At 43.0% G+C, this 21,567-nt stretch overlaps 2 protein-coding genes across 2 annotated transcripts; both read right to left on the bottom strand.

The window, feature by feature from the left end:
• Positions 1 to 1,344: 1,344 nt before the first annotated feature.
• On the bottom strand, positions 1,345 to 4,809 carry LOC124659741 (reticulocalbin-2-like). Its single transcript, XM_047197558.1, has 7 exons — positions 4,160 to 4,809; positions 3,913 to 4,012; positions 3,750 to 3,815; positions 2,823 to 2,987; positions 2,618 to 2,714; positions 1,927 to 2,064; positions 1,345 to 1,820 (listed from the first exon to the last, which is right to left on the bottom strand). The coding sequence occupies exons 1-6, from the start codon at positions 4,785 to 4,787 to the stop codon at positions 1,945 to 1,947; spliced, it is 1,176 nt and encodes a 391-aa protein (XP_047053514.1). The 5' UTR covers positions 4,788 to 4,809; the 3' UTR covers positions 1,345 to 1,820; positions 1,927 to 1,944.
• A 187-nt stretch (positions 4,810 to 4,996) lies between these two features.
• LOC124659739 (developmentally-regulated G-protein 1) lies at positions 4,997 to 11,109 on the bottom strand. Its single transcript, XM_047197557.1, has 12 exons — positions 10,984 to 11,109; positions 10,751 to 10,881; positions 10,028 to 10,095; positions 9,672 to 9,748; positions 8,897 to 9,077; positions 8,731 to 8,787; positions 7,217 to 7,291; positions 6,248 to 6,367; positions 6,005 to 6,175; positions 5,792 to 5,905; positions 5,524 to 5,694; positions 4,997 to 5,430 (listed from the first exon to the last, which is right to left on the bottom strand). The coding sequence occupies exons 2-12, from the start codon at positions 10,818 to 10,820 to the stop codon at positions 5,335 to 5,337; spliced, it is 1,200 nt and encodes a 399-aa protein (XP_047053513.1). The 5' UTR covers positions 10,821 to 10,881; positions 10,984 to 11,109; the 3' UTR covers positions 4,997 to 5,334.
• Positions 11,110 to 21,567: the final 10,458 nt, after the last annotated feature.

Raw genomic sequence — 21,567 nt, 5'->3', positions numbered from 1 at the left:
GCATCGCCTTCAAGCAGGCCAGAAACGCAGTAAGGGTGTTTGGTTACGTTGCATGTAACACGAGACTTTGTAAGTGGTGTACTTGGGAGAAATGCTTTTATCATGTGCACGGGGAGCTTGTTTGTGTCATCGGATTCACCTAGTTTCATGCTTTGAGAGTACTGCCATGTTTCATTCAGCTTTGTCGAGTTTCGGGAATCTCAAATAAATTGGCACGCGATGAAACCTGAGTGATTTCGTGCACGCGAGATCCCATGCAAGAAACACACGACCTCTCTTGTCTCCATCTAATCTCCTTCACCTTAATCTCCCGGTGCACATATTTGAGATAAGTTATACACATAAATGATGCACATCGAACGTTGTGATTTCATTTTTGTGATCGGTTCCTAGTTCCATTGACTGCTCAATTCTAGTGTTCACGTTTCAAGGCCTTTTAGACAAATGTTATCAAATTCATTGCACATAATCGACCGTTTGAAATTTCCTTTAACAAGTAGCTTTATCTTATTGTTTCACACGACTTTCATGTTGTAAGTTTTCCATTTCTACGGTCATAGACAAACATTCGTCTATAACCGTCGAAACAGAAAACTTACAAGACGAACATTCTGCTCTACTGCATGTACGACACCAAAATCAAAGCCGTGTGTATTTTGCTCGATGGACATCGGAAAGGGTACGCACACCAATTCCCTATCTCTCACCGGCTTCTGCCGACATGCTCTACTGCATCAACGAAGCAACATACACCGTCGTCATCCGTCTCCATAGGCACATCTAGTTGGACCTTGGACGTGGCCTGCCTTTATGCCGAATTTGGCATAACTTTTTTTCTTTGAAATAATGGGTTGTGTTCTCTACATGTATTAGTTGCAGTTCTCTTCGTCAACATTGCTTTGCACTTTTATACTGCTCGTTGATAATGATAAGACGCGTGCGCATTTTATCAACCTTGCTTTTGGTTTTGTTTTTCTGATTAGTATGCATATTGCTGCATAAAAAGGTAGAGCAACTGCTCTCTCAAAAAAAAAAAAAAGGTAGAACAACGCCTATGAATGATGTTTGAAATACAGAACGGAGGTAGTACAACAGTTTAGTTGTAGCTGCAGAACATTCCAGGAGAAATATTCACCTTGCCAAACAAAGAAAGAACAGTACTCATGACCATCCCAGGAAGTGCCCAAATAATGTCTACCATGTCCTATATCTGCATATATCATTAAAATTATTCAAAAAGTATATTTATTATTATTATTATTAAACAGAGCAAAAGGTATCATACTTATTGTCTTGAACATAGGCAATACAAATCATACTCCACTAAGGAAACTTAAGAAAGAATTTAGCTCTGCCAGAGGACAGGCAGGAGAGAACTGATTGGATTCATTTCACATAAACTTAACAGCATAATATGTTAGCGAATTTGCATCTGTTTATCAACAAATGCCAGTATCTCATTCTTCACTAATACACCATGAGTTTTACAAAACTGAGACAGTCAGCTCAGCTTAATCTAAACTATATAGAGCAAGAAAACTAGCACGTGGAGTCTGACTTTCTATCACCAGGAAAATGCAATTTCATTGTACAAAACAATTCAGAGACCCAAGCAGCACCTGCACCCCCGTCTGATGCCAACTCAAAGCTGTGCTGCCCAGATACAGCAATGCCGAGGCACAGCAAGGATACAGAGATGCCGCAACACATTGATTCTTGCAATTGCAAGTATCCACACGACATCTTGACTGGTACAGATGCACTTCGGAATCCTTCCTGCTAGGTTGTTTGTCACTTTTCGTGGTTAGGATACCTACAATCTGCCAAAACAAAGGGAGCATGGCAATTTTAGTTGCTGTGCACAGGGAGTCAGCGACAGTCAGGAGAACTGGATTAGCTAGAATAAGATGTGTGCAGTTGCCTTGCCTGCAGGCTGCAGCTGCCTTAGCGGAACTCTTCATGGAAGTAGTCCTCGTCGTCGCTAAAGTAAACACTACCATAAAATGCATAGGGGTTCTCAATCATCTCTTCCAACGTTAGCCTTCCATCATGATCTTTGTCAGCCTACATATTTTGGATAAAGCAATCATTAGTGCTGCCATCTCCAGGTCAGAAAAGACCTATTGCATGTTCATAAAAGGAATAGAATTGTCCTTTTGCCTGACCGTGTATTACGCACGAAAGGAAAAAATCTGATAGCTGCAGTTACTAGCTACCATAGGATTGTGACTGTTAAACTTCATGCACTCTAGACAACACAACCAAAAGCCCGAACTGATGGAAAGGGCTAGTACAATCCGCTTATACACTTCACAACAGTGACCACCCCTGGTCGAGAACCTCTAGGGGGTTGGCAACATAAACATATAAGAAAACAAACCGCTGCTTCACCATGTAAGTTTACTTCCTAATCTAACAAATTAGCACTTGGAAGAACTTCAGAGACCCTTCAATATCATTAATTATGCACATAAAGATATAACAGCAGCCTTCTAATGTACCTACAAGTCTTCACCTAGTATCTTACACAAAACATGTAGTATAATAAACAGAGATATTCCAAGGTCTCAAAAGACAACAGAAATGAAGAGCTCCAGGGCCAAAAGCCAAATCAAACCTCTGATATAGCATGGGTGGCTTGCTGTCTGGCATAATAGCGTTCTGACAGATGGAGCTTATCAAGAATCGGTTCTAGTTCACGCTCTGAAATAAACCTACATGAGCAAAGAGTTACGTTCAAATGCATAGAAAAAGAAGTTGGTGATAACTTCGGTGAGAAATTTCATCACTTGAACTCTTTAATCAAAGTTCCACATCATTACCCGTCATTATCTTTGTCAAGTTTGGAAAACCGCTCCTTTGCGATTGTCATGTTCCCAATATGAGAAATCTCTGCGTTCTCGTCATCATAACCATGAATATGGTCATGTAGCCCATGAAAGTACTCTTCGAAGGTTAGCTTTCCATCACCATCTTTATCCCTCTGCCTGGACATGGCATATGGGTAAGGAATGACAAATGGTAACTTTAGGACCTGTGAGTGCTCCCTTATAATTACATAGCTAATGAAATATGAAAGGAATGTTCACCTCCCAAAAAAACACTTGTGATACAAGATTCACAACATTTCAGACACAACAGAAAATATGAATGGTCATTCAATAGGTTCTTTAGTCTTTACATCTAACATGGAGTTGCCCCGTCTTGAAGTGGTTTTAACTTAACCGTGTGACCTACTGTTATTAGATGATGTGGTGTATGCTTATAGGTCTACAGTGTACTTCTTTAGCACTTAATTTAAAAGGACAAAGTCTATGTTTGTGACACAGGTGCGGTAGAGTTATTTGGTTTCAGTAGTCTCAAATGACTTATTTGAGGGACAAACAATGCATCAGCTGAGGTTACCGGACCACCGAAAACGAGATATCATGATATTCATGAGACATGGGCATCAGTGAACCAAACAGCCCTTGATGTTTAACTGTTACACCATCCAATGAATGATTCAAGTGATCTATATAGATGATTTAATCTGCATTAATGTACTGCCAGGAAATGAGGACAGTCATGAGATACTTATCAATGCTACTGTTTTAATCTGCATTAAGCAGGAAAAGAGGATTACCAATTACTGAATGTTGTAGTAGGTTCCTAGTTTAAACACAAAAATCCTCTAGAAGCATCATTCCAGTATCTACTATCTAGTAGCTAGCACCAGGAAATCAAGATTGCCACGAGGAAGAATTTACCTTAGTTCTTGTCTGCAGAGCAAGTTGATCACTTTAGGATTATCTGAATCACTTGGATTAAGGAAGCTGCAGTACAACAATGCAGGAAACATTAATGAACAATCAAGAACCATAAGAAAAAATTGATCTTTGGTACAGTAGTACAGCTGAAATGAATGCATACTCGTGAAACTCCGCTTTATTCAGGAAACCATCTTCGTTGGCATCTGAAGCATTGAAGTGCTCCTCTTTCCACCACGGAAACCCCAATGAATTGCCCTCTCCTGGAAATCATCAATTGGTAAGCTAGTACTGTAGTAATTCGGTACTAGTAGTATTGTGTTGTTATTTTGACATTACTAAATTTTTGGTCTTGCTGAGTTGCTGTGCAAATAAATGAAGGAATGGTTGAGTAATTGTTGGCACATTACCATGGGACTCTTTGCGCAGCGTCTGAAAGTCCCCAAAGGAGACGATCCCGTCGCCGTTCTTGTCGTAGAGCTCCATCTCCCTGGCAGAGCGATGGAGCTGGTCACCCCTGGCCTGCTCGAGATTCCACCTGATGAGCTCGTCGAGGGAGACGAAACCGTCTTGCGGGTCGAGGTCGATCTTGGGGAAAAGCGCGCGGATGCGGTCAGAGACGTTGAAGCGATCGTCGTCATTGATGAAGTCCTCCTCCTCCTTGAGGAACTCCTCCCAGTCCTTCATGTGGTCGTCCTTCTCGTCTCCGTCGCCGTGGAGGAGGCGGTAGTGCTCGCGCTCCCATTCCTTGTCCTCCAGCCGCCGCTCCAGCTCGGCGATGGCCGGGTCGAAGGGCGCCGCATGGCGGTTCTGCGCCCCGCTTCCTCCGGATTCACCGGTTCCGTAGGAAGAAGCGACAGCGGCGGAGTTCTTGGGGTGGAGCTTGAGGCGGCGGTGGGGGCTGCGGCCGTGGGGCTGGAGGCGGGGGGAGTAAGATGCCAGGAGTATGAACATGAGTAATGAAATGGTGGCCACGCAGAGGAGGAGGACCGCGACCGTAGACTTCCGCCCCGGCGCGGCGGCCGCCGCCGGTGTCATCGCCGGAGACGAGGGGGGACGAGCGAGGGGTCGGTCGGTTTACGGGTCGGAGATTTAGCCCCGCTTAAGTGCTGGTCCATAACGGGTCGCGTGAGGATAATAAATTAGCTAGCCACTTCGCGATGACGCGAAAGCGCTGGCTGTGCCAATCGCCTCCCGACACGTGTACTGCATGAGCATTTGCACGTCTTTGACATGGACTCACGATGTGTGCTAGTTAACCATTAATTAATGTTACTGCTAATACTTGCTTGTTCCAAACACAGTACAATAATAACAACAGGTAGCATATGTAACTCTTGGCGAAGTTTCCTGGCAAAAACATTCGTATGGCAACACAAGCCTCCTCATATATAGCACGAGCTACTGTCTGAATAAAAGCAACATTTCTCATAAGATGGATTGGTTAGGTGCTCAAATATGGCCCTTCTGCCACAAAACAGGGCTGCGAAAAGTAGCATTGGGTTCAACTAGTTCCACATCACGATCTGGTCCTCAAATTGTTTGGTCCATTCGGAGACGCCCCAGGCATAGCGGCCTGATCAGATCATGTTTTCAGTGGAGCTTTCTTCACCCTGTCAGATATCCGATCAGGTGCATTGGTGTGCGACTTGAAACGGCCTCGCCCGCCTTCATCCGTTTCCTGCAAGTTGCAAATCACATGTTTAGCATCACTGCAGCAATTGTTAGGCGTCGAAATACACTTCTACTGAAACTCTGCGTAGCAGGTAATAACCTTCTTCTTTACTATCTGGACCACATCCTCATCTTGCAGACCATGGCTAAGACCACAATGCTGTGGATAGTGCCTAGCGCTGACTCCCCACACAAGCACATACTTCACATCCTTAAGCAAGCTCCTATGGATATGATTACAGAAGTCTTCAACTGTGCAACCACCCCTGTCCTGAGGTATCACAAAACCAGAGCCATCAAACAGTCTGTGCTACTTCTTAGATGCAGCAGTCAGTGTAAGGCACGAGAAAGAGAGATAAAAGACATACGGTAGAAAGAACAACTGGATCTCCGAAATCAGGCTGCTGACCCTGTGGCTTTGTGTACACTCTCACCAGACCCATTTCCTCCCACATTCTCGCTAATAGCCTGTCCAAGTTCAACTGTAAACAAGGAATAGTTTCAGTGTTACAATGGCGTGCACATACACAACACAAATAATCAAAGGAGCATATGGAAGTTTCGTCAAGGATGGAGCATACCTGCATATTGCAGCTGATCACAAGTGAATTTGGTTGCCTAGCGAGGTTATCCACATCATCGATACCGACAACATCAATCTTGTTGTATACATAAACACACTTGATATACTTTCGGTTTCCTTCAATGACATCAATGAAATCATCCACGGTAGCATCCTCACGGAATAGCACCTAAAAGTAAGCCAAATGATTTGAGTTAATTGAAAAGGCGAGCACATGACACGCTAGCACACACGCACGGACCTCTGCATTATGAATTTTATACTCATGCAATATCTGATAGCAGAGTTTTTCATCAATATGAGTTAAAGGAGCCGTGCTGTTGAAACTAATCCCACCAGTCTTCTTCCTCTTGAAGTATATCTGTTTGTACACAAAGAAGTGATTCATCATCCAAGAAAAAGAAAGAATGAGTGCATATATAAAGTTCTTTGTAATCAGCAGAAAGTGATTAACAGAAACTACCGAGACTCTCAGACCTTAATTAGGAGAAAGCTATTGGACGTGTCGTAAGACTAACTCATACAGCTGGTTAGTCGAGTAACATACTTCAGGTTAAACAGTAACAAAAAATTATCACATACCTAACTAGTTGTGTTGGATGTTTAAAAAAGGCGATCCAGAACCTCAACAACTGTCCGTACTATGCCCCAACCGCTTTTTTAGCCTACTCTTCCTTCATCTCCACAATCCAACTAAATTTTGTGTAAGTTTTGTACACATTTATAATAAATACACTGTCATTTCTAATAAAAGATGGGATAACTTCAGCAAATAAAATCAGAGTTTGTTGATGATACATTATGAGCTTTATGTACGATCATTTGAATACATGCTTGCAACTCCTTTAAACAGTGTACTTTTTTCTAAATAATAATCGATTCTGAAGTTCGCGAATTAACAGATGTCCCTGTTGTATCAAGGATACAAGGAGGAAGGTGTACGCATTAGACATACAAACTTTGCGCATTCCTTGAGCTTTGTGCTTGGAAAGACTTTCCCATCACCCACACACACAAAAAAGAGTCAATTCAATTTTTGGATTAAAGCTCAATTATACATCCAATCAGATAATCAGATCTATGTGAAAATTGAGTTGAGCACAACAAATAACTTCAATGTTGCATAGATTATCTTTTTGGATAGTTGTTTTATGTCTTCTTGGGCTTGTCCTATTTCACAATCACACCACGTGACCAAACTAATGTATACCTGAGGAGGCCTTTTGTTAAGGCGGAGACCAACAGCTTCCAGTTCTCTAGTTAATATTTGGCGATGCCCTTCACTCTGAAAAGAAATATAGAACAAAAATCAAATAAAGCATTTGGAACTCAGGTAAAGCCTGGTCATGTGCAATCATCCCATAACAAGAGAAAGCTTCACCTATATAGATTTTATTTCATATAGTTTTTTAAAGAACATTAGCACCCAAACTCTTCATCTACATAAAGATTTTGAGAAGTTTCAAGTACCTGTACCATTACTTATCTAATAAATATGGCAAATAAACTCTATTCTAGAATTTGGCAATATTTCAGCAGATATACAAACATGATGAATTTAACTGAACTGGGAATTTAACATGCTATTAAATATTACAGGCTTTTGCTCTAGACACAACGAAAAATCTAATTGAGAACATGCATCCCAATCACTCCCTCCTTCCCAATATCTAAAGTGTATTGGCTTTTCCACTAACTCCCATTATGTTACAAGTGTTTTTTTTTGTGCTTTGCTTTCTTCCATTTCTGCCCCTTCCACACAACACCCGTCTTGCAGTCATGGACGAGCCGTAAATTTTTCAGATTGTAACAGATTGACATCGTATTTTTCTTGACAGCTAACAGCTATGGGGCGAAAGAGTTTGGGGAGGACTTGGTTCAGCACGGGCAGGCAAGGGCGCGATATCAGTGAGGACGCGTGGTTAATATTAATCAGCCAAGTCTGTGCTAGCAATACCATAGTGTCCCTTTTAACATTTTGGGTTCCTGATCTTATCACTTTTTAAGACTACAAAAAGTTGCATTAGAACTCCTTGAATGATCACCACCTTCTCAATTGCCTCTCTCAACTTGCTTCTTGTGTTAGGACTCCCTAAACCTTCTTAATTGCCTCTCTCGACTTGTTTCTCTGTGTTAGGACTCCCTAAACCTTCTCAATTGCCTCTCTTAACTTGTTTTTTCTGTGTTAGGATTCTCTAAACTTGTCAGTTGCCTTTGTTTCAAACATAAATCCTTTCACTGTTAGATTCCTAAGTTACTCATTTCTGTTAGTCTAACGGCAAGGGAGAGCAATGAGAAAGCGGTGATAGTTTCAAGAGCTCCATTGCGATTTTCTCTTAAGACTATCCCCTCTTTTTGTCTTAATTTTCTAGCCATCACTTATTTAAACCGTTTTCTTTATCTTGTCTCCAATTCTCCTTCAGATTATCAATTTTTGTAGACTAAAAAATTCTCCCGCACAATATTACTTTACAACATGGTAGCTGAAGGGATTAGATGGAAACTTTGATGCCTATTCTGTCGAAGAAGCATGAAACACAGTACCAAAAAACAACAGAGTCCAAGACATAAATTGATATATTCATTGATTCATTCTCTTACCATTCCCCCTTCTTTCTAATAATAAACTATTCAATGCACTTAGAAAACTTCATATTTTCTGAAACTGGAGCAAATAGGGATGTGCAAGCAATGAAGCAAAGCTAATACGGCCGCACTACGTACTTTTGAGGCATCCAAAACCATAAGCACAAGATCTGATGACTTGGCAACAGCAATAACCTGAAAACAGCAACAAGATGTAACATCAAAAGTATATCCTCAAGTATTTATGCCTATATCTTAAGCATGTATGATGTATCACAATAGTTAAACCAAAAAGAGTACTTACCTGTCTTCCACGCCCCTTGCCTTCCGAGGCTCCTTCAATGATACCAGGAAGATCAAGAAGCTGGATTTTGGTATCATTGTAGTGGATAATACCAGGAATGCAAGTGAGGGTTGTGAACTCATATGATGCAGCCTCAGAATGTGTCCCAGTCAGCATAGTCAAAAGAGTTGACTTTCCAACACTGCAATAAGAATTCTCAAACACATGATGAGCCATATTGAAATTATATACCTGAGCTGATATCTACATTGAGCCTTATATGCATTGCAATACAAAGAAGCAAGAAACTTTCATCTTAAGTTAGCAACCACATACATAAGGGCATGAGATTAATATTGGGTAATACAAAAGTAAGGCATATATTGTACTCCCTCCATCCAAAAAAAGTGACTCAACTTTTTGTAGATACGGAGGTATCTATAACTAAAATACATCTAGATACATCTGCATCTAGACAAAGTTGAGTCACTTATTTATGGACGGAGGGAGTAGCATTTTTGCAAGGGAAGAAGATAGAGGCGCATATACTATAGCATGAGTTGGGTCATCAGATAATTCAGACATCAAATCTCCATCATATGTAAGCCGACAGTTGAATTAGATTGACAGATAGGCACAGGGCAAGAATGCAAGGAAACAAATGATGTATCTGGATACGCAAACGATTCTCCTATTAATTATAATAAAGCACAAAATGTTAAAAATCCACTGCTACAAACTGAAAGGCTTGAGACCTAAAGCCATAGTAATCAGCTTGTAGGCATAAGAAAGAGACCTGGGAAACCCTATAAGCGCAACACGACCATGGCCAAACTTTGTGACTTCAAAACCTTCTCCTCCTGCGCTGGCACCCTATATCAACAAAGTGAGATAGCTGATGTGACCACACAAACTCAAGTAACTTACAAGTGAAGTCCATTCTCCTTTTTGGAGTATAAAACTACCTCCGTTCCATAATATAAGCCATTTTGACAAACTAAAATTTAGTTCGTCAAAACGGCTTATATTATGGAACAGAGTGATAATAAATATCTTTGAAGTCGACAGGAGAGAAAGAATTTAGTGAGAATTGACTAAGAATAAAGAAAACAATAGTTTTGTATGATCATCAGCGCTATAACTTATGAATACCTTTGGAGGCTCCAATAATTGTGTCCTCAGTTTTGCAATTTTTGCCTTGAGTTGTCCAAGATGATATTCTGTGTCACAAACAAAGAAAGTTTAGTGCCTACAATATGGAAAAGAACCTTTAACATATAATAACATAACAAACCACAATGACCCATTGCAAAATCAGGATAAACCACAGATAGTCGTGTCTTAGACAACCTTATTAGTGAAAACTTAGAAGTTGCAGACTGAGGACATAAATTGCGCGCATATGAATGTGCATGCAGTTCCTCGCTAGCTAATGTTTTGTAGAAATTTTATGGCAGACATCTGATGGCATACATAGTGCAGCAAAAGCCGCACCAGCTTGTAACTTTGTGTATATACAGTATGGTAAAACCATTTCTCTGGAAATTTAGAATCGTTATAGTTTCACGAATGGATGCACAAAGAAGCATACAGCCGGTCCAGTTTACATGTATGTCTATGACATTGAACAGGCATATGATAAGAAATTGTAGCTGCAGAACAAAATGTATGACTATATTTTCTATCAGAGGTCCGAGAACATAGAAAGCAAATCAAATTAGCAACTGGTGGTCCAAAGTCCAAACCAGCATCTTGCATTCATCACGAGATAAGTGGACCAGTTACAGTAGAACAATTCCACCAAAACTAGAAATGAACAAACAACAGGCAGTGAATGGCAATGATTTCAAGGGGCGGTGAAGGCAACACAACAACCTGTTGCTTTATTCTTCTGCGTCCGAGCCATCTCGGCCTCAATCTCCTTGATCCTCTCGAGGATACCCATCTTTCACCTCGTGAGGTACGCAGCTTGCTCCCCGAGTAGACAGACTGAGACTGAGATCGATCTTACACGAGAAGAAGGAAGATCTGTTGGATTCTATTGCTCGCAGCGAATAAAAGGCCATGGGAAGAAGGAGAACAGTAGAAGCAAGCTAGGGCTTCCTCACCGGCGGAAGGAAGCGCGGCGGGGACGGATCTCCAATCCGCGGCCAGTCCAGTAGCGGGGCTCCGAGGTGTGCGAGGAGGAGTAGAGAGGGGTTTCGGCGGCGCGGGGGCTTTGGGCCGGAAGAGGAGCACGGCACGGGTGAGGCGAATTTGGGTTTGCGATGACAAAGGGTGGTTCGGGACAGGGATCGCATTTCGATAACCTCTGCTGGATTGGATGGCCTTGATTTAATCCTGCACGTCTATATTTCCAAGACACGCACCCGGCTCATAGTCAGATTTTTTGCATTCCTGGTGCGCGGAAAAAATAATTAATCACCGTTCATAATCGGTTTTACTGCTACTGACATAACTATTTTCCTATGAGAAAGGTTATCAATTTATACACTTTCTTAGATTCAGTCTCTCCAGTGTGCCGTGTGTTCATATGGTAGAATGTATGTGTTTGCCTTCATTGGTGTTAGTGTATGTATGTACATCTTTGTCAGCATCTGCCTATGTACTACGCTTCGTAAAAAAAAATTACGTAAAAATGTAAGTGATGAGGGGGGCCCTCGGCAATATCCACCATAACGGGCTTAGGGTTGACGGAATTCTGAAGGTTAGCACAAGACGTCGAATACCAAACCCTTGCTACTGCTTGTTTGATCTTGATTATGGGATGAAATCGATTACAATGGTGCAGCCGATAGACCGCGTGGTGGTGATCTCGCCGAGAAGTAAGGTTTCTAGGGTTTGGTGTATGCGATTGGGAGGGTAGGATCCAACATGCCCTCTACTGGCCTTTATGTAGGAGGCCAGGTCCCGAGAGTCTTGCACGAATTCGACTATGTTACAACAACATCTAATCTATCATTTCCTTATTTGATGTATCATTGCCTTGTCCATCAAAAATCCGTCTCCTTTGATGTGAGTGTTAGCAAGGCATTTCCCCCCTCCACAGCTCTCGTCCAGCTACAGTAGCTTTGAGGGTTCCTCGCCGTTGACCGGGCCGCCGAGCGCCGCTCCGCCGGAATAGCCGGTCGGAGTAGGTCTTGGATGGGCGCCGGAGTAGTCTAGGAGTAGATCTGCTAGGTTTCTTCGTGTTCTTCGGCGTTATGCCGCGTTTTGGGCGTATGCCCGGTAGTGATGGTGGCGGCCTGGATCTCCACCAGATCCATGGCCTTGTAGGGCAGCTGCTGCTTCTGCTTGGTCTCCGGCGGTCGGAGAAGGGCGGGAGGAGGAGCAGAGCCATCTTCTCCAATAAGGTGGCGGCGGATCTCTGCAGGTTGCTTCGAGGCCATGAAGAAGCTGTTCTCCCGGCCGGCCGTGGCGGCGAGGAGGAGAACGGTGATTTCTTGGTAAGCTGGCATGACGACCTTCTCCTGGCCGGCCTTGGAGGCGAGGGGGAGTTAGTCAGATGCTTGTGGCTCGCTTCTCCGATGAGATCCATGTTAGTCTGGGTGTGTGGCCGGATGGAGTTGATCTGTCCCCTCTCTCCTTCGCTGTCTCGCCATGGAGGTGCTGATAGAGATGGAGGTGGAGCGGTGATCTCTGGACGACGCATGCTCCTGCCTGCGAGGTGCTACTTTTTCGAGCTCAACCACGCGCGAGTCATCATGGCTCCTGCGATCTTTTGTCGGCATGGCGGCGATACTTAAACCTCCACTGCGGAGGCCTTCATCGACGAGGCTGCTGGAGCTCGGCGCCTTCTCTTCATCAAGTGGTCCATCCCCGGTGATCTGAAGGTGGCCAGTGGCATCGTCTTCTCGTCGGAAATGGAGCTGTCGAGCGCTCTGCTCCGGATCCTCGGCGGTGACGCCTTGAGGACGTCGGCGATTGGTGGCGGCGGCACCCAGGGACCTGATCGCGGTTTCTTCATTAGTTCTAGGGTGCTTTCTGTAAATCTAGAGGGCCTTTCTTCAAATATTTGGTTTCTCCGGGCAAGAGATGTACAAGGTCCTCTTTGTAACTTTTACCTGCCACGTATGGAATGAGATGTTCTCCGGGGCCTTCTAGGCCCTTCCCTTGTGCAAAAAAAAATCCGTCTCCTTCTATCTTTCCACCGTTGCAACCGATGTATTGGTCCATCTTGGGCTGCGGTGAATCTCATGTGCCCCTTGTTTGGCCAGAGGTGGTAGGCCAATGTCGGGTACTCGAAGGGTAATGCCCACATCAGTAGCCCCCGAGTGACTGCCAGGGACTAAAGTTGTCATCATCCGAAGAATGTTGAATCTTGTGCTTGATGTAGAGTTGAAGTCTTTTTTTATTAGGTGCGCGACCAGCACTCCCGATGGGAGTAGCCCCCGAGTCTATGGACGGGTGCTTGCAACCGTGCGTAGACTCAAGTTGTACTACTCGGGAAATCTGATGTTGATGTCGATGTTTTCAAATCCTTCCCATCATGCGATGCTTTTAAATCTACCAGGTCTTCAAAAAAGGTATAGGCTCGAGAGACGCCGAAGAATTGAGCGTACGTAAGGGATATAGTAACGAGCCCAGTTTCACTCGATAGATCGAGACTGGTTAACTGTCGGAGCAAAACAATGTTACCCTACACAGATTCGAGACCTCGGGCTCGAACCTGGATTATTAGAACCTTCGGTATGTTCTTTCTTGGATGATTATTATCGACGGGGCTTCCAACCTTTTAACGGGTGTGCGGCCAGCGCTCCCGATGGGAGTAGCCCCCGAGCATGTGGATGCCTATGAAGTACTCATGTATAGGGTGTAAATAGCTGAGTCGAATATCGTAGATTCCTTGGAGTCCCGAGAATATTTCGGTATTACCAAACACATTTGCTAGCTCAGAGAGACTTATTAAGTGTTCCCAAGGAAGTTCATCCTCTCTACCATTAAAATTAATAGATTCATCTCTCTCTACATTAAATTCGCAGGCTCAACATTAAATTCATAGTCTTTATCTTTAATGTATATCACAAGTGCTTCAGTTTTTCTAGCATTAGGAAATAAATCATGTAAGCAAGAACTCAAGCTAGCTTCAAATTCATCCAAATCATCTAGCTCAACATTCATAAAAACTTCAGTAAAGATACCATCTTCTTTAGCATTTGATATTTTAGGACTCAGAGATTTAACATTTTCATTGTAAAGTTCATTATCTTCAAATTCAGATTCCATATGTTCATCAGACATAGACTTAGATAAATCAGGTGTGACCTCTTTATCCTTGTCAACATCCAACAAATATTTTTCATTACTAGTTGACATGATAGATAACGGTGAACTAGTTTGAACAATAGCTTTCTTTTTAGTAGCAGGAGTAGTAGCATCTTGAGGCGAAAAATGTGGTCTAGAAGGTAAATACGTACCTTTCCTTGTAGTGGAGGGCCTAAGATCCTTCTTAGCAGGTCTCTTATCCTTTCTGTAGGGGTATTTTACCCTTATCCATTATTTTGGTAACCATGACACCGTTGCTAGAGTATTTGGTCTAATACATGTCTATGAGATTATTTCCATGTATTAGCCAAATAGGCATAATGGTGTATCAATGGAACAAGAAGGTAAAGGGAGACCCCCCACTTCGACAAAAATGAAGAAGGTCTACTTAGCACCGGTGTATCAATGGAACAAGAAGGTAAAGGGAGACCCCCCATTTCGACAAAAATGAAGAAGGTCTACTTAGCACATGACCGGTCACATGCCTGGTCAGATCGGTCGTGGCACCGGCTAGCCCCGCGCCGACCGGCTCCTGGACCGGTGCACACCGGGCACAGCTGATACGTCTCCAACATATCGATAATTTCTTGTGTTCCATGCCACATTATTGATGTTATCTACATGTTTTATGCACACTTTATGTCATATTCGTGCATTTTCTCGGAACTAACCTATTAACAAGATGCCGAAGTGCCGGTTCTCGTTTTCCGCTGTTTTTGGTTTCAGAAATCCTAGTAACAAAATATTCTCGGAATCGGACGAAATCAACGCCCGGGTTCCTATTTTTCCCGGAACCATCCGGAACACTCGAGAGCTGCCGAGAGATGGGCCGGGGGGCCCCACACCACACCCGGGCGCGTGCCGGGGCCCGGCCGCGCCACCCGGTGGTGAGGGCACCCCGGTGACCTTCCTGCGCCGCCTCTCCGCCTATAAAGAGCCCCTGGATCGGAAAACCCGAGACCAATTGACGAAACCCACGTAAACCTGCCGGAGCCGCCGCCATCGCGAAGCCAAGATCCGGGGGACAGGATCTCTGTTCCGGCACCCTGCCGGAGCGGGGAAGTGCCCCGGAAGGCTTCTCCATCGACACCGCTGCCATCTCCACCGCCATCTTCATCACCGCTCGTTGCTCCCATGAGGAGGGAGTAGTTCTCCATTGAGGCTCGGGGCTGTACCGGTAGCTATGTGGTTCATCTCTCTTCCATGTACTTCAATACAATGATCTCATTGAGATTCATATGAGTTTGTATCACTACTATCTATGTGCTACTCTAGTGATGTGTTATTAAAGTAGTTTTATTCCTCCTACACGTGTGTAAAGGTGATAGTGCGTGCACCGTGTTAGTACTTGGTTTATGCTATGATCATGATCTCTTGGAGATTGCGAAGTTAACTATTGCTATGATAATATTGATGTGATCTATTCCTCCTACATATGCATGAAGGTGACGAGTGTGCATGCTATGCTAGTACTTGGTTTAGTCTGTTGATCTATCTTACACTAAAGGTTACTAAAATATGAGCATTATTGTGGAGCTTGTTAACTCCGGCATTGAGGGTTCGTGTAATCCTACGCAATGTGTTCATCATCCAACAAAAGTGTAGAGTATGCATTTATCTATTCTGTTATGTGATCAATGTTGAGAGTGTCCACTAGTGAAAGTGTAATCCCTAGGCCTTGTTCCTAAATACTGCTGAGTTACTACTTGCTTGTTTACTTGTTTTACTTGTGTTACTACTGCTCGCAATACTACCACCATCAACTACACGCCGGCAAGCTATTTTCACGGCACCGTTGCTCTTGCTCATACTTATTTATACCACCTGTATTTCACTATCTCTTCGCCGAACTAGTGCACCTATTAGGTGTGTTGGGGACACAAGAGACTTCTTGCTTTGTGGTTGCGGGGTTGCATGAGAGGGATATCTTTGACCTCTTCCTCCCCGAGTTCGATAAACCTTGGGTATCCACTTAAGGGAAACTTGTCTGCTGTTCTACAAACCTCTCGCACTTGGAGGCCCAACACTCGTCTACAGGAAAGGAGGGGGAACGTAGACATCAAGCACTTTTACGGCGCCGTTGCCGGGGAGGAAAGGTAAAAAGGCACTCATACTACGGTCCCGGGTAAAGTATTTTTCCGGCGCCGTTGTGTGTGTGCTCAAAGCTATTTCCTTTAGATCCTGCAATTGCATCTTGTTGTTTCTTGTTTACACTAGTTTGGCATAATGTACAAGAGTGAGCTTCTTATTCTATTTCACGATCTAAAACTTGGATTGTTTGATGCGAAAATTAAAAAACCTATAAAATCTTCTTTGCATGCTTGGTAGTAATATTAGTATGAACGCTTTGAACACCATTGTTGACAATGATATAGAAAGTTCTAAGCTTGGGGAAGCTGGTTTTCATGATATTTTTAGTCCCCCAAGCATTGAGGAGAAAATTTTCTTTGATGATACTTTGCCTCCTATTTATGATGATTATAATGATAGTGGTCTTTTGGTGCCACCTACTATGGAGAGTGAATTTGATTATGATTACAATATGCCTCCTATATTTGATGATGAGAATAATAATGATAGCTACTTTGTTGAATTTGCTCCCACTACAACTAATAAAATTGACTATGCCTATGTGGAGAGTAACTATTTTATGCATGAGACTCATGATAAGAATGCTTTATGTGATAGTTATATTGTTGAGTTTGCTCATGATACCACTGGATATTATTATGAGAGAGGAAAATATAGTTGTAGAAATTTTCATGTTACTAAAATGCCTCTCTATGTGCTGAAATTTTTGAAGCTACACTTGTTTTATCTTCCTATGCTTGTTACTTTGCTCTTCATGAACTTGTTTATTTACAAGATTCTTATGCATAGGAAGCATGTTAGACTTAAATGTGTTTTGAATTTGCCTCTTGATGCTCTCTTTTGCTTCAAATACTATTTCTTGCGAGTGCATCATTAAAGCTGCTTGAGCCCATCTTAATGGCTAAAAAGAAAGAACTTCTTGGGAGATAACCCATGTGTTATTTTGCTACAGTACTTTGTTTTATATTTGTGTCTTGGAAGTTGTTTACTACTGTAGCAACCTCTCCTTATCTTAGTTTTGTGTTTTGTTGTGCCAAGTAAAGTCTTTGATAGTAAAGTAAGTACTAGATTTGGATTACTGCGCAGAAACAGATTTCTTTGCTTGTCACGAATCTGGGTCTAATTCTCTGTAGGTAACTCAGAAAATTATGCAAATTTACGTGAGTGATCCTCAGATATGTACGCAACTTTCATTAAATTTGAGCATTTTCGTTTGAGCAAGTCTGGTGGCCTAATAAAATCCATCTTTACGGACTGTTCTGTTTTGACAGATTCTGCCTTTTATTTCGCATTGCCTCTTTTGCTATGTTGGATGAATTTCTTTGATCCATTAATGTCCAGTAGCTTTATGCAATGTCCAGAAGTGTTAAAAATGATTGTGTCACCTCTGAACATGTTAATTTTTATTGTCCACTAACCCTCTAATGAGTTGTTTCGAGTTTGGTGTGGAGGAAGTTTTCAAGGGTCAAGAGAGGAGGATGATATACTATGATCAAGGAGAGTGAAAGCTCTAAGCTTGGGGATGCACCCGGTGGTTCATCCCTGCATATATCAAGAAGACTCAAGCGTCTAAGCTTGGGGATGCCCAAGGCATCCCCTTCTTCATCGACGAATTATCAGGTTCCTCCCCTAAACTACATTTTTATTCGGCCACATCTTATGTGCTTTACTTGGAGCGTCTGTGTGCTTTTGTTTTTGTTTTTGTTTGAATAAATTGGATTACATCATGCTTGTGTGGGAGAGAGACACGCTCCGCTGGTTCATATGAACACATGTGTTCTTAGCTCATAATATTCATGGCGAAGTTTCCTCTTCGTTAAATTGTTATATGGTTGGAATTGGAAAATGATACATGTAGTAATTTCTATAATGTCTTGGGTAATGTGATACTTGGCAATTGTTGTGCTCATGTTTAAGCTCTTGCATCATATGCTTTGCACCCATTAATGAAGAAATACATAGAGCATGCTAAAATTTGGTTTGCATATTTGGTTTCTCTAAGGTCTAGATAATTTCTAGTATTGAGTTTGAACAACAAGGAAGACGGTGTAGAGTCTTATAATGTTTACAATATGTCTTTTATGTGAGTTTTGCTGCACCGGTTCATCCTTGTGTTTGTTTCAAATAAGCCTTGCTAGCCTAAACCTTGTATCGAGAGGGAATACTTCTCATGCATCCAAAATACTTGAGCCAACCACTATGCCATTTGTGTCCACCATACCTACCTATACTACATGGTATTTTCCCGCCATTCCAAAGTAAATTGCTTGAGTGCTACCTTTAAAATTCCATCATTCACCTTTGCAATATATAGCTCATGGGACAAATAGCTTAAAAACTATTGTGGTATTGAATATGTAATTATGCACTTTACCTCTTATTAAGTTGCTTGTTGTGCGATAACCATGCTCCTGGGGACGCCATCAACTTTTTATCTTTGTTGAATATCATGTGAGTTGCTATGCATGTTCGTCTTGTCTGAAGTAAGGGCGGTTTTCACAATCAAATGGTTTGAGTATGCATACTGTTAGAGAAGAACATTGGGCCGCTAACTAAAGCCATGAATCATGGTGGAAGTTTCAGTTTGGACATAAAACCTCAATCTCTTATGAGAATATTAACTGTTGTTGAATGCTTAAGCATTAAAAGAGGAGTCCATTATCTGTTGTCTATGTTGTCCCGGTATGGGTGTCTAAGTTGAAGAATGATCAAAAGCGAGAAATCCAATGCGAACTTTCTCCTTAGACCCTTGTACATGCAGCATAGAGGTACCCCTTTGTGACACTTGGTTGAAACATATGTTATGCAATGATGATCAGTGTTAACCCAAGCTAATTAGGACAAGGTGCGGGCACTATTGGTACACTATGCATGAGGCTTTCAACTTATAAGATATAATTTACATGATGCATATGCTTTATTACTACCGTTGACAAAATTGTTTCATGTTTTCAAAATCAAAGCTCTAGCACAAATATAGCAATCGATGCTTTCCTCTTTGAAGGACCATTCTTTTACTTTCAATGTTGAGTCAGTTCACCTATTTCTCTCCACCTCAAGAAGCAAACACTTGTGTGAACTGTGCATTGATTCCTACATACTTGCTTATTGCACTTATTATATTACTCTATGTTGACAATATCCATGAGATATACATGTTACAAGTTGAAAGCAACCGCTGAAACTTAATCTTCTTTTGTGTTGCTTCAATACCTTTACTTTGAATTATTGCTTTATGAGTTAACTCTTATGCAAGACTTATTGATGCTTGTCTTGAAGTGCTATTCATGAAAAGTCTTTGCTTTATGATTCGGTTGTTTACTCATGTCATACACATTGTTTTGATCGCTGCATTCACTACATATGCTTTACAAATAGTATGATCAAGATTATGATGGCATGTCACTCCGGAAATTATCCTTGTTATCGTTTTACCTGCTCGGGACGAGCGAGAACTAAGCTTGGGGATGCTGATACGTCTCCAACGTATCGATAATTTCTTGTGTTCCATGCCACATTATTGATGTTATCTACATGTTTTATGCACACTTTATGTCATATTCGTGCATTTTCTGGAACTAACCTATTAACAAGATGCCGAAGTGCCAGTTCCTGTTTTCTACTGTTTTTGGTTTCAGAAATCCTAGTAACGAAATATTCTCGGAATCGGACGAAATCAACGCCCAGGTTCCTATTTTTCCCGGAACCATCCAGAACACCCGAGAGCTGCCGAGAGATGGGCCAGGGGGCCCCACACCACACACGGGCGCGGGCCAGGGCCCGGCCGCGCCACCTGGTGGTGAGGGCACCCCAGTGACCTTCCTGCGCCGCCTCTCCGCCTATAAAGAGCCCCCGGATCAGAAAACCCGAGACCAATTGACGAAACCCACGAAACCTGCCGGAGCCGCCGCCATCGCGAAGCCAAGATCCGGGGACAGGATCTCTGTTCCGGCACCCTGCCGGAGCGGGGAAGTGCCCCGGAAGGCTTCTCCATCGACACCGCTGCCATCTCCACCGCCATCTTCATCACCGCTCGTTGCTCCCATGAGGAGGGAGTAGTTCTCCATCGAGGCTCGGGGCTGTACCGGTAGCTATGTGGTTCATCTCTCTTCCATGTACTTCAATACAATGATCTCATTGAGATTCATATGAGTTTGTATCACTACTATCTATGTGCTACTCTAGTGATGTGTTATTAAAGTAGTTTTATTCCTCCTACACGTGTGTAAAGGTGACGAGTGCGTGCACCGTGTTAGTACTTGGTTTATGCTATGATCATGATCTCTTGGAGATTGCGAAGTTAACTATTGCTATGATAATATTGATGTGATCTATTCCTCCTACATATGCATGAAGGTGACAGTGTGCATGCTATGCTAGTACTTGGTTTAGTCTCTTGATCTATCTTACACTAAAGGTTACTAAAATATGAGCATTATTGTGGAGCTTGTTAACTCCGGCATTGAGGGTTCGTGTAATCCTACGCAATGTGTTCATCATCCAACAAAAGTGTAGAGTATGCATTTATCTATTCTGTTATGTGATCAATGTTGAGAGTGTCCACTAGTGAAAGTGTAATCCCTAGGCCTTGTTCCTAAATACTGCTGAGTTACTACTGCTTGTTTACTTGTTTCTTGTGTTACTACTGCTGCAATACTACCACCATCAACTACACGCCGGCAAGCTATTTTCCGGCACCGTTGCTACTTGCTCATACTTATTTATACCACCTGTATTTCACTATCTCTTCGCCGAACTAGTGCACCTATTAGGTGTGTTGGGGACACAAGAGACTTCTTGCTTTGTGGTTGCGGTGGTTGCATGAGAGGGATATCTTTGACCTCTTCCTCCCTGAGTTCGATAAACCTTGGGTATCCACTTAAGGGAAACTTGCTGCTGTTCTACAAACCTCTGCACTTGGAGGCCCAACACTGTCTACAGGAAAGGAGGGGGAACGTAGACATCAACAGCCCAGGGAACTTTTCCCTTCGCCCGGTGCCTGCCTGGCTGGCCGCCCGGTTTGGACCGGCATCGTCCGGTCCCACGCCCGGTCTGACTGGGTTGTGGATCGGCTGTCCCAACGCGGACCGGCCTCAGCTCTGGTGGCAACCGAGGGCCATGTACTGCGCGACAAGTTTGGCCCCGGTCACGGTCCGGCGCCAGTTCCGGTCTGGACCGGACGATCCGGTATGTGGCCCGGTTGGACCGGCCCGTGCACCGGGTGGCCCGACCACAGGCCCGGTTGACCGGGTTCCTCGAAGAAATGCTGAGGTGGACAAGTTGCAACGGCCAAATTTCAAGTGACACTATAAATACCCCTTCTCCTACCTCTGAAC

The sequence above is a fragment of the Lolium rigidum genome, chromosome 6, assembly GCF_022539505.1.
Source record: "Lolium rigidum isolate FL_2022 chromosome 6, APGP_CSIRO_Lrig_0.1, whole genome shotgun sequence".
Taxonomy (NCBI): Eukaryota; Viridiplantae; Streptophyta; class Magnoliopsida; order Poales; family Poaceae; genus Lolium; species Lolium rigidum.
Note: the sequence above shows the minus strand (reverse complement) of the source record. Positions and strands in the feature narration are given on the sequence as shown.

Excerpts from the sequence above, each read along its gene's own strand:
- LOC124659741 (XM_047197558.1), bottom strand. The coding sequence starts at position 4,787 with ATGACACCGGCGGCGGCCGCCGCGCCGGGGCGGAAGTCTACGGTCGCG. Across the intron at positions 2,988-3,749 it reads CTCTGCAGACAAGAACTAAG|GCAGAGGGATAAAGATGGTG; the intron begins GTAAATTCTTCC and ends TGCCATGTCCAG. Across the intron at positions 2,715-2,822 it reads CTTGACAAAGATAATGACGG|GTTTATTTCAGAGCGTGAAC; the intron begins GTAATGATGTGG and ends TTGCTCATGTAG.
- LOC124659739 (XM_047197557.1), bottom strand. The coding sequence starts at position 10,820 with ATGGGTATCCTCGAGAGGATCAAGGAGATTGAGGCCGAGATGGCTCGG. Across the intron at positions 7,292-8,730 it reads TGGTTTTGGATGCCTCAAAA|AGTGAAGGGCATCGCCAAAT; the intron begins GTACGTAGTGCG and ends ATTTCTTTTCAG. Across the intron at positions 5,906-6,004 it reads TGATCAGCTGCAATATGCAG|TTGAACTTGGACAGGCTATT; the intron begins GTATGCTCCATC and ends CCTTGTTTACAG.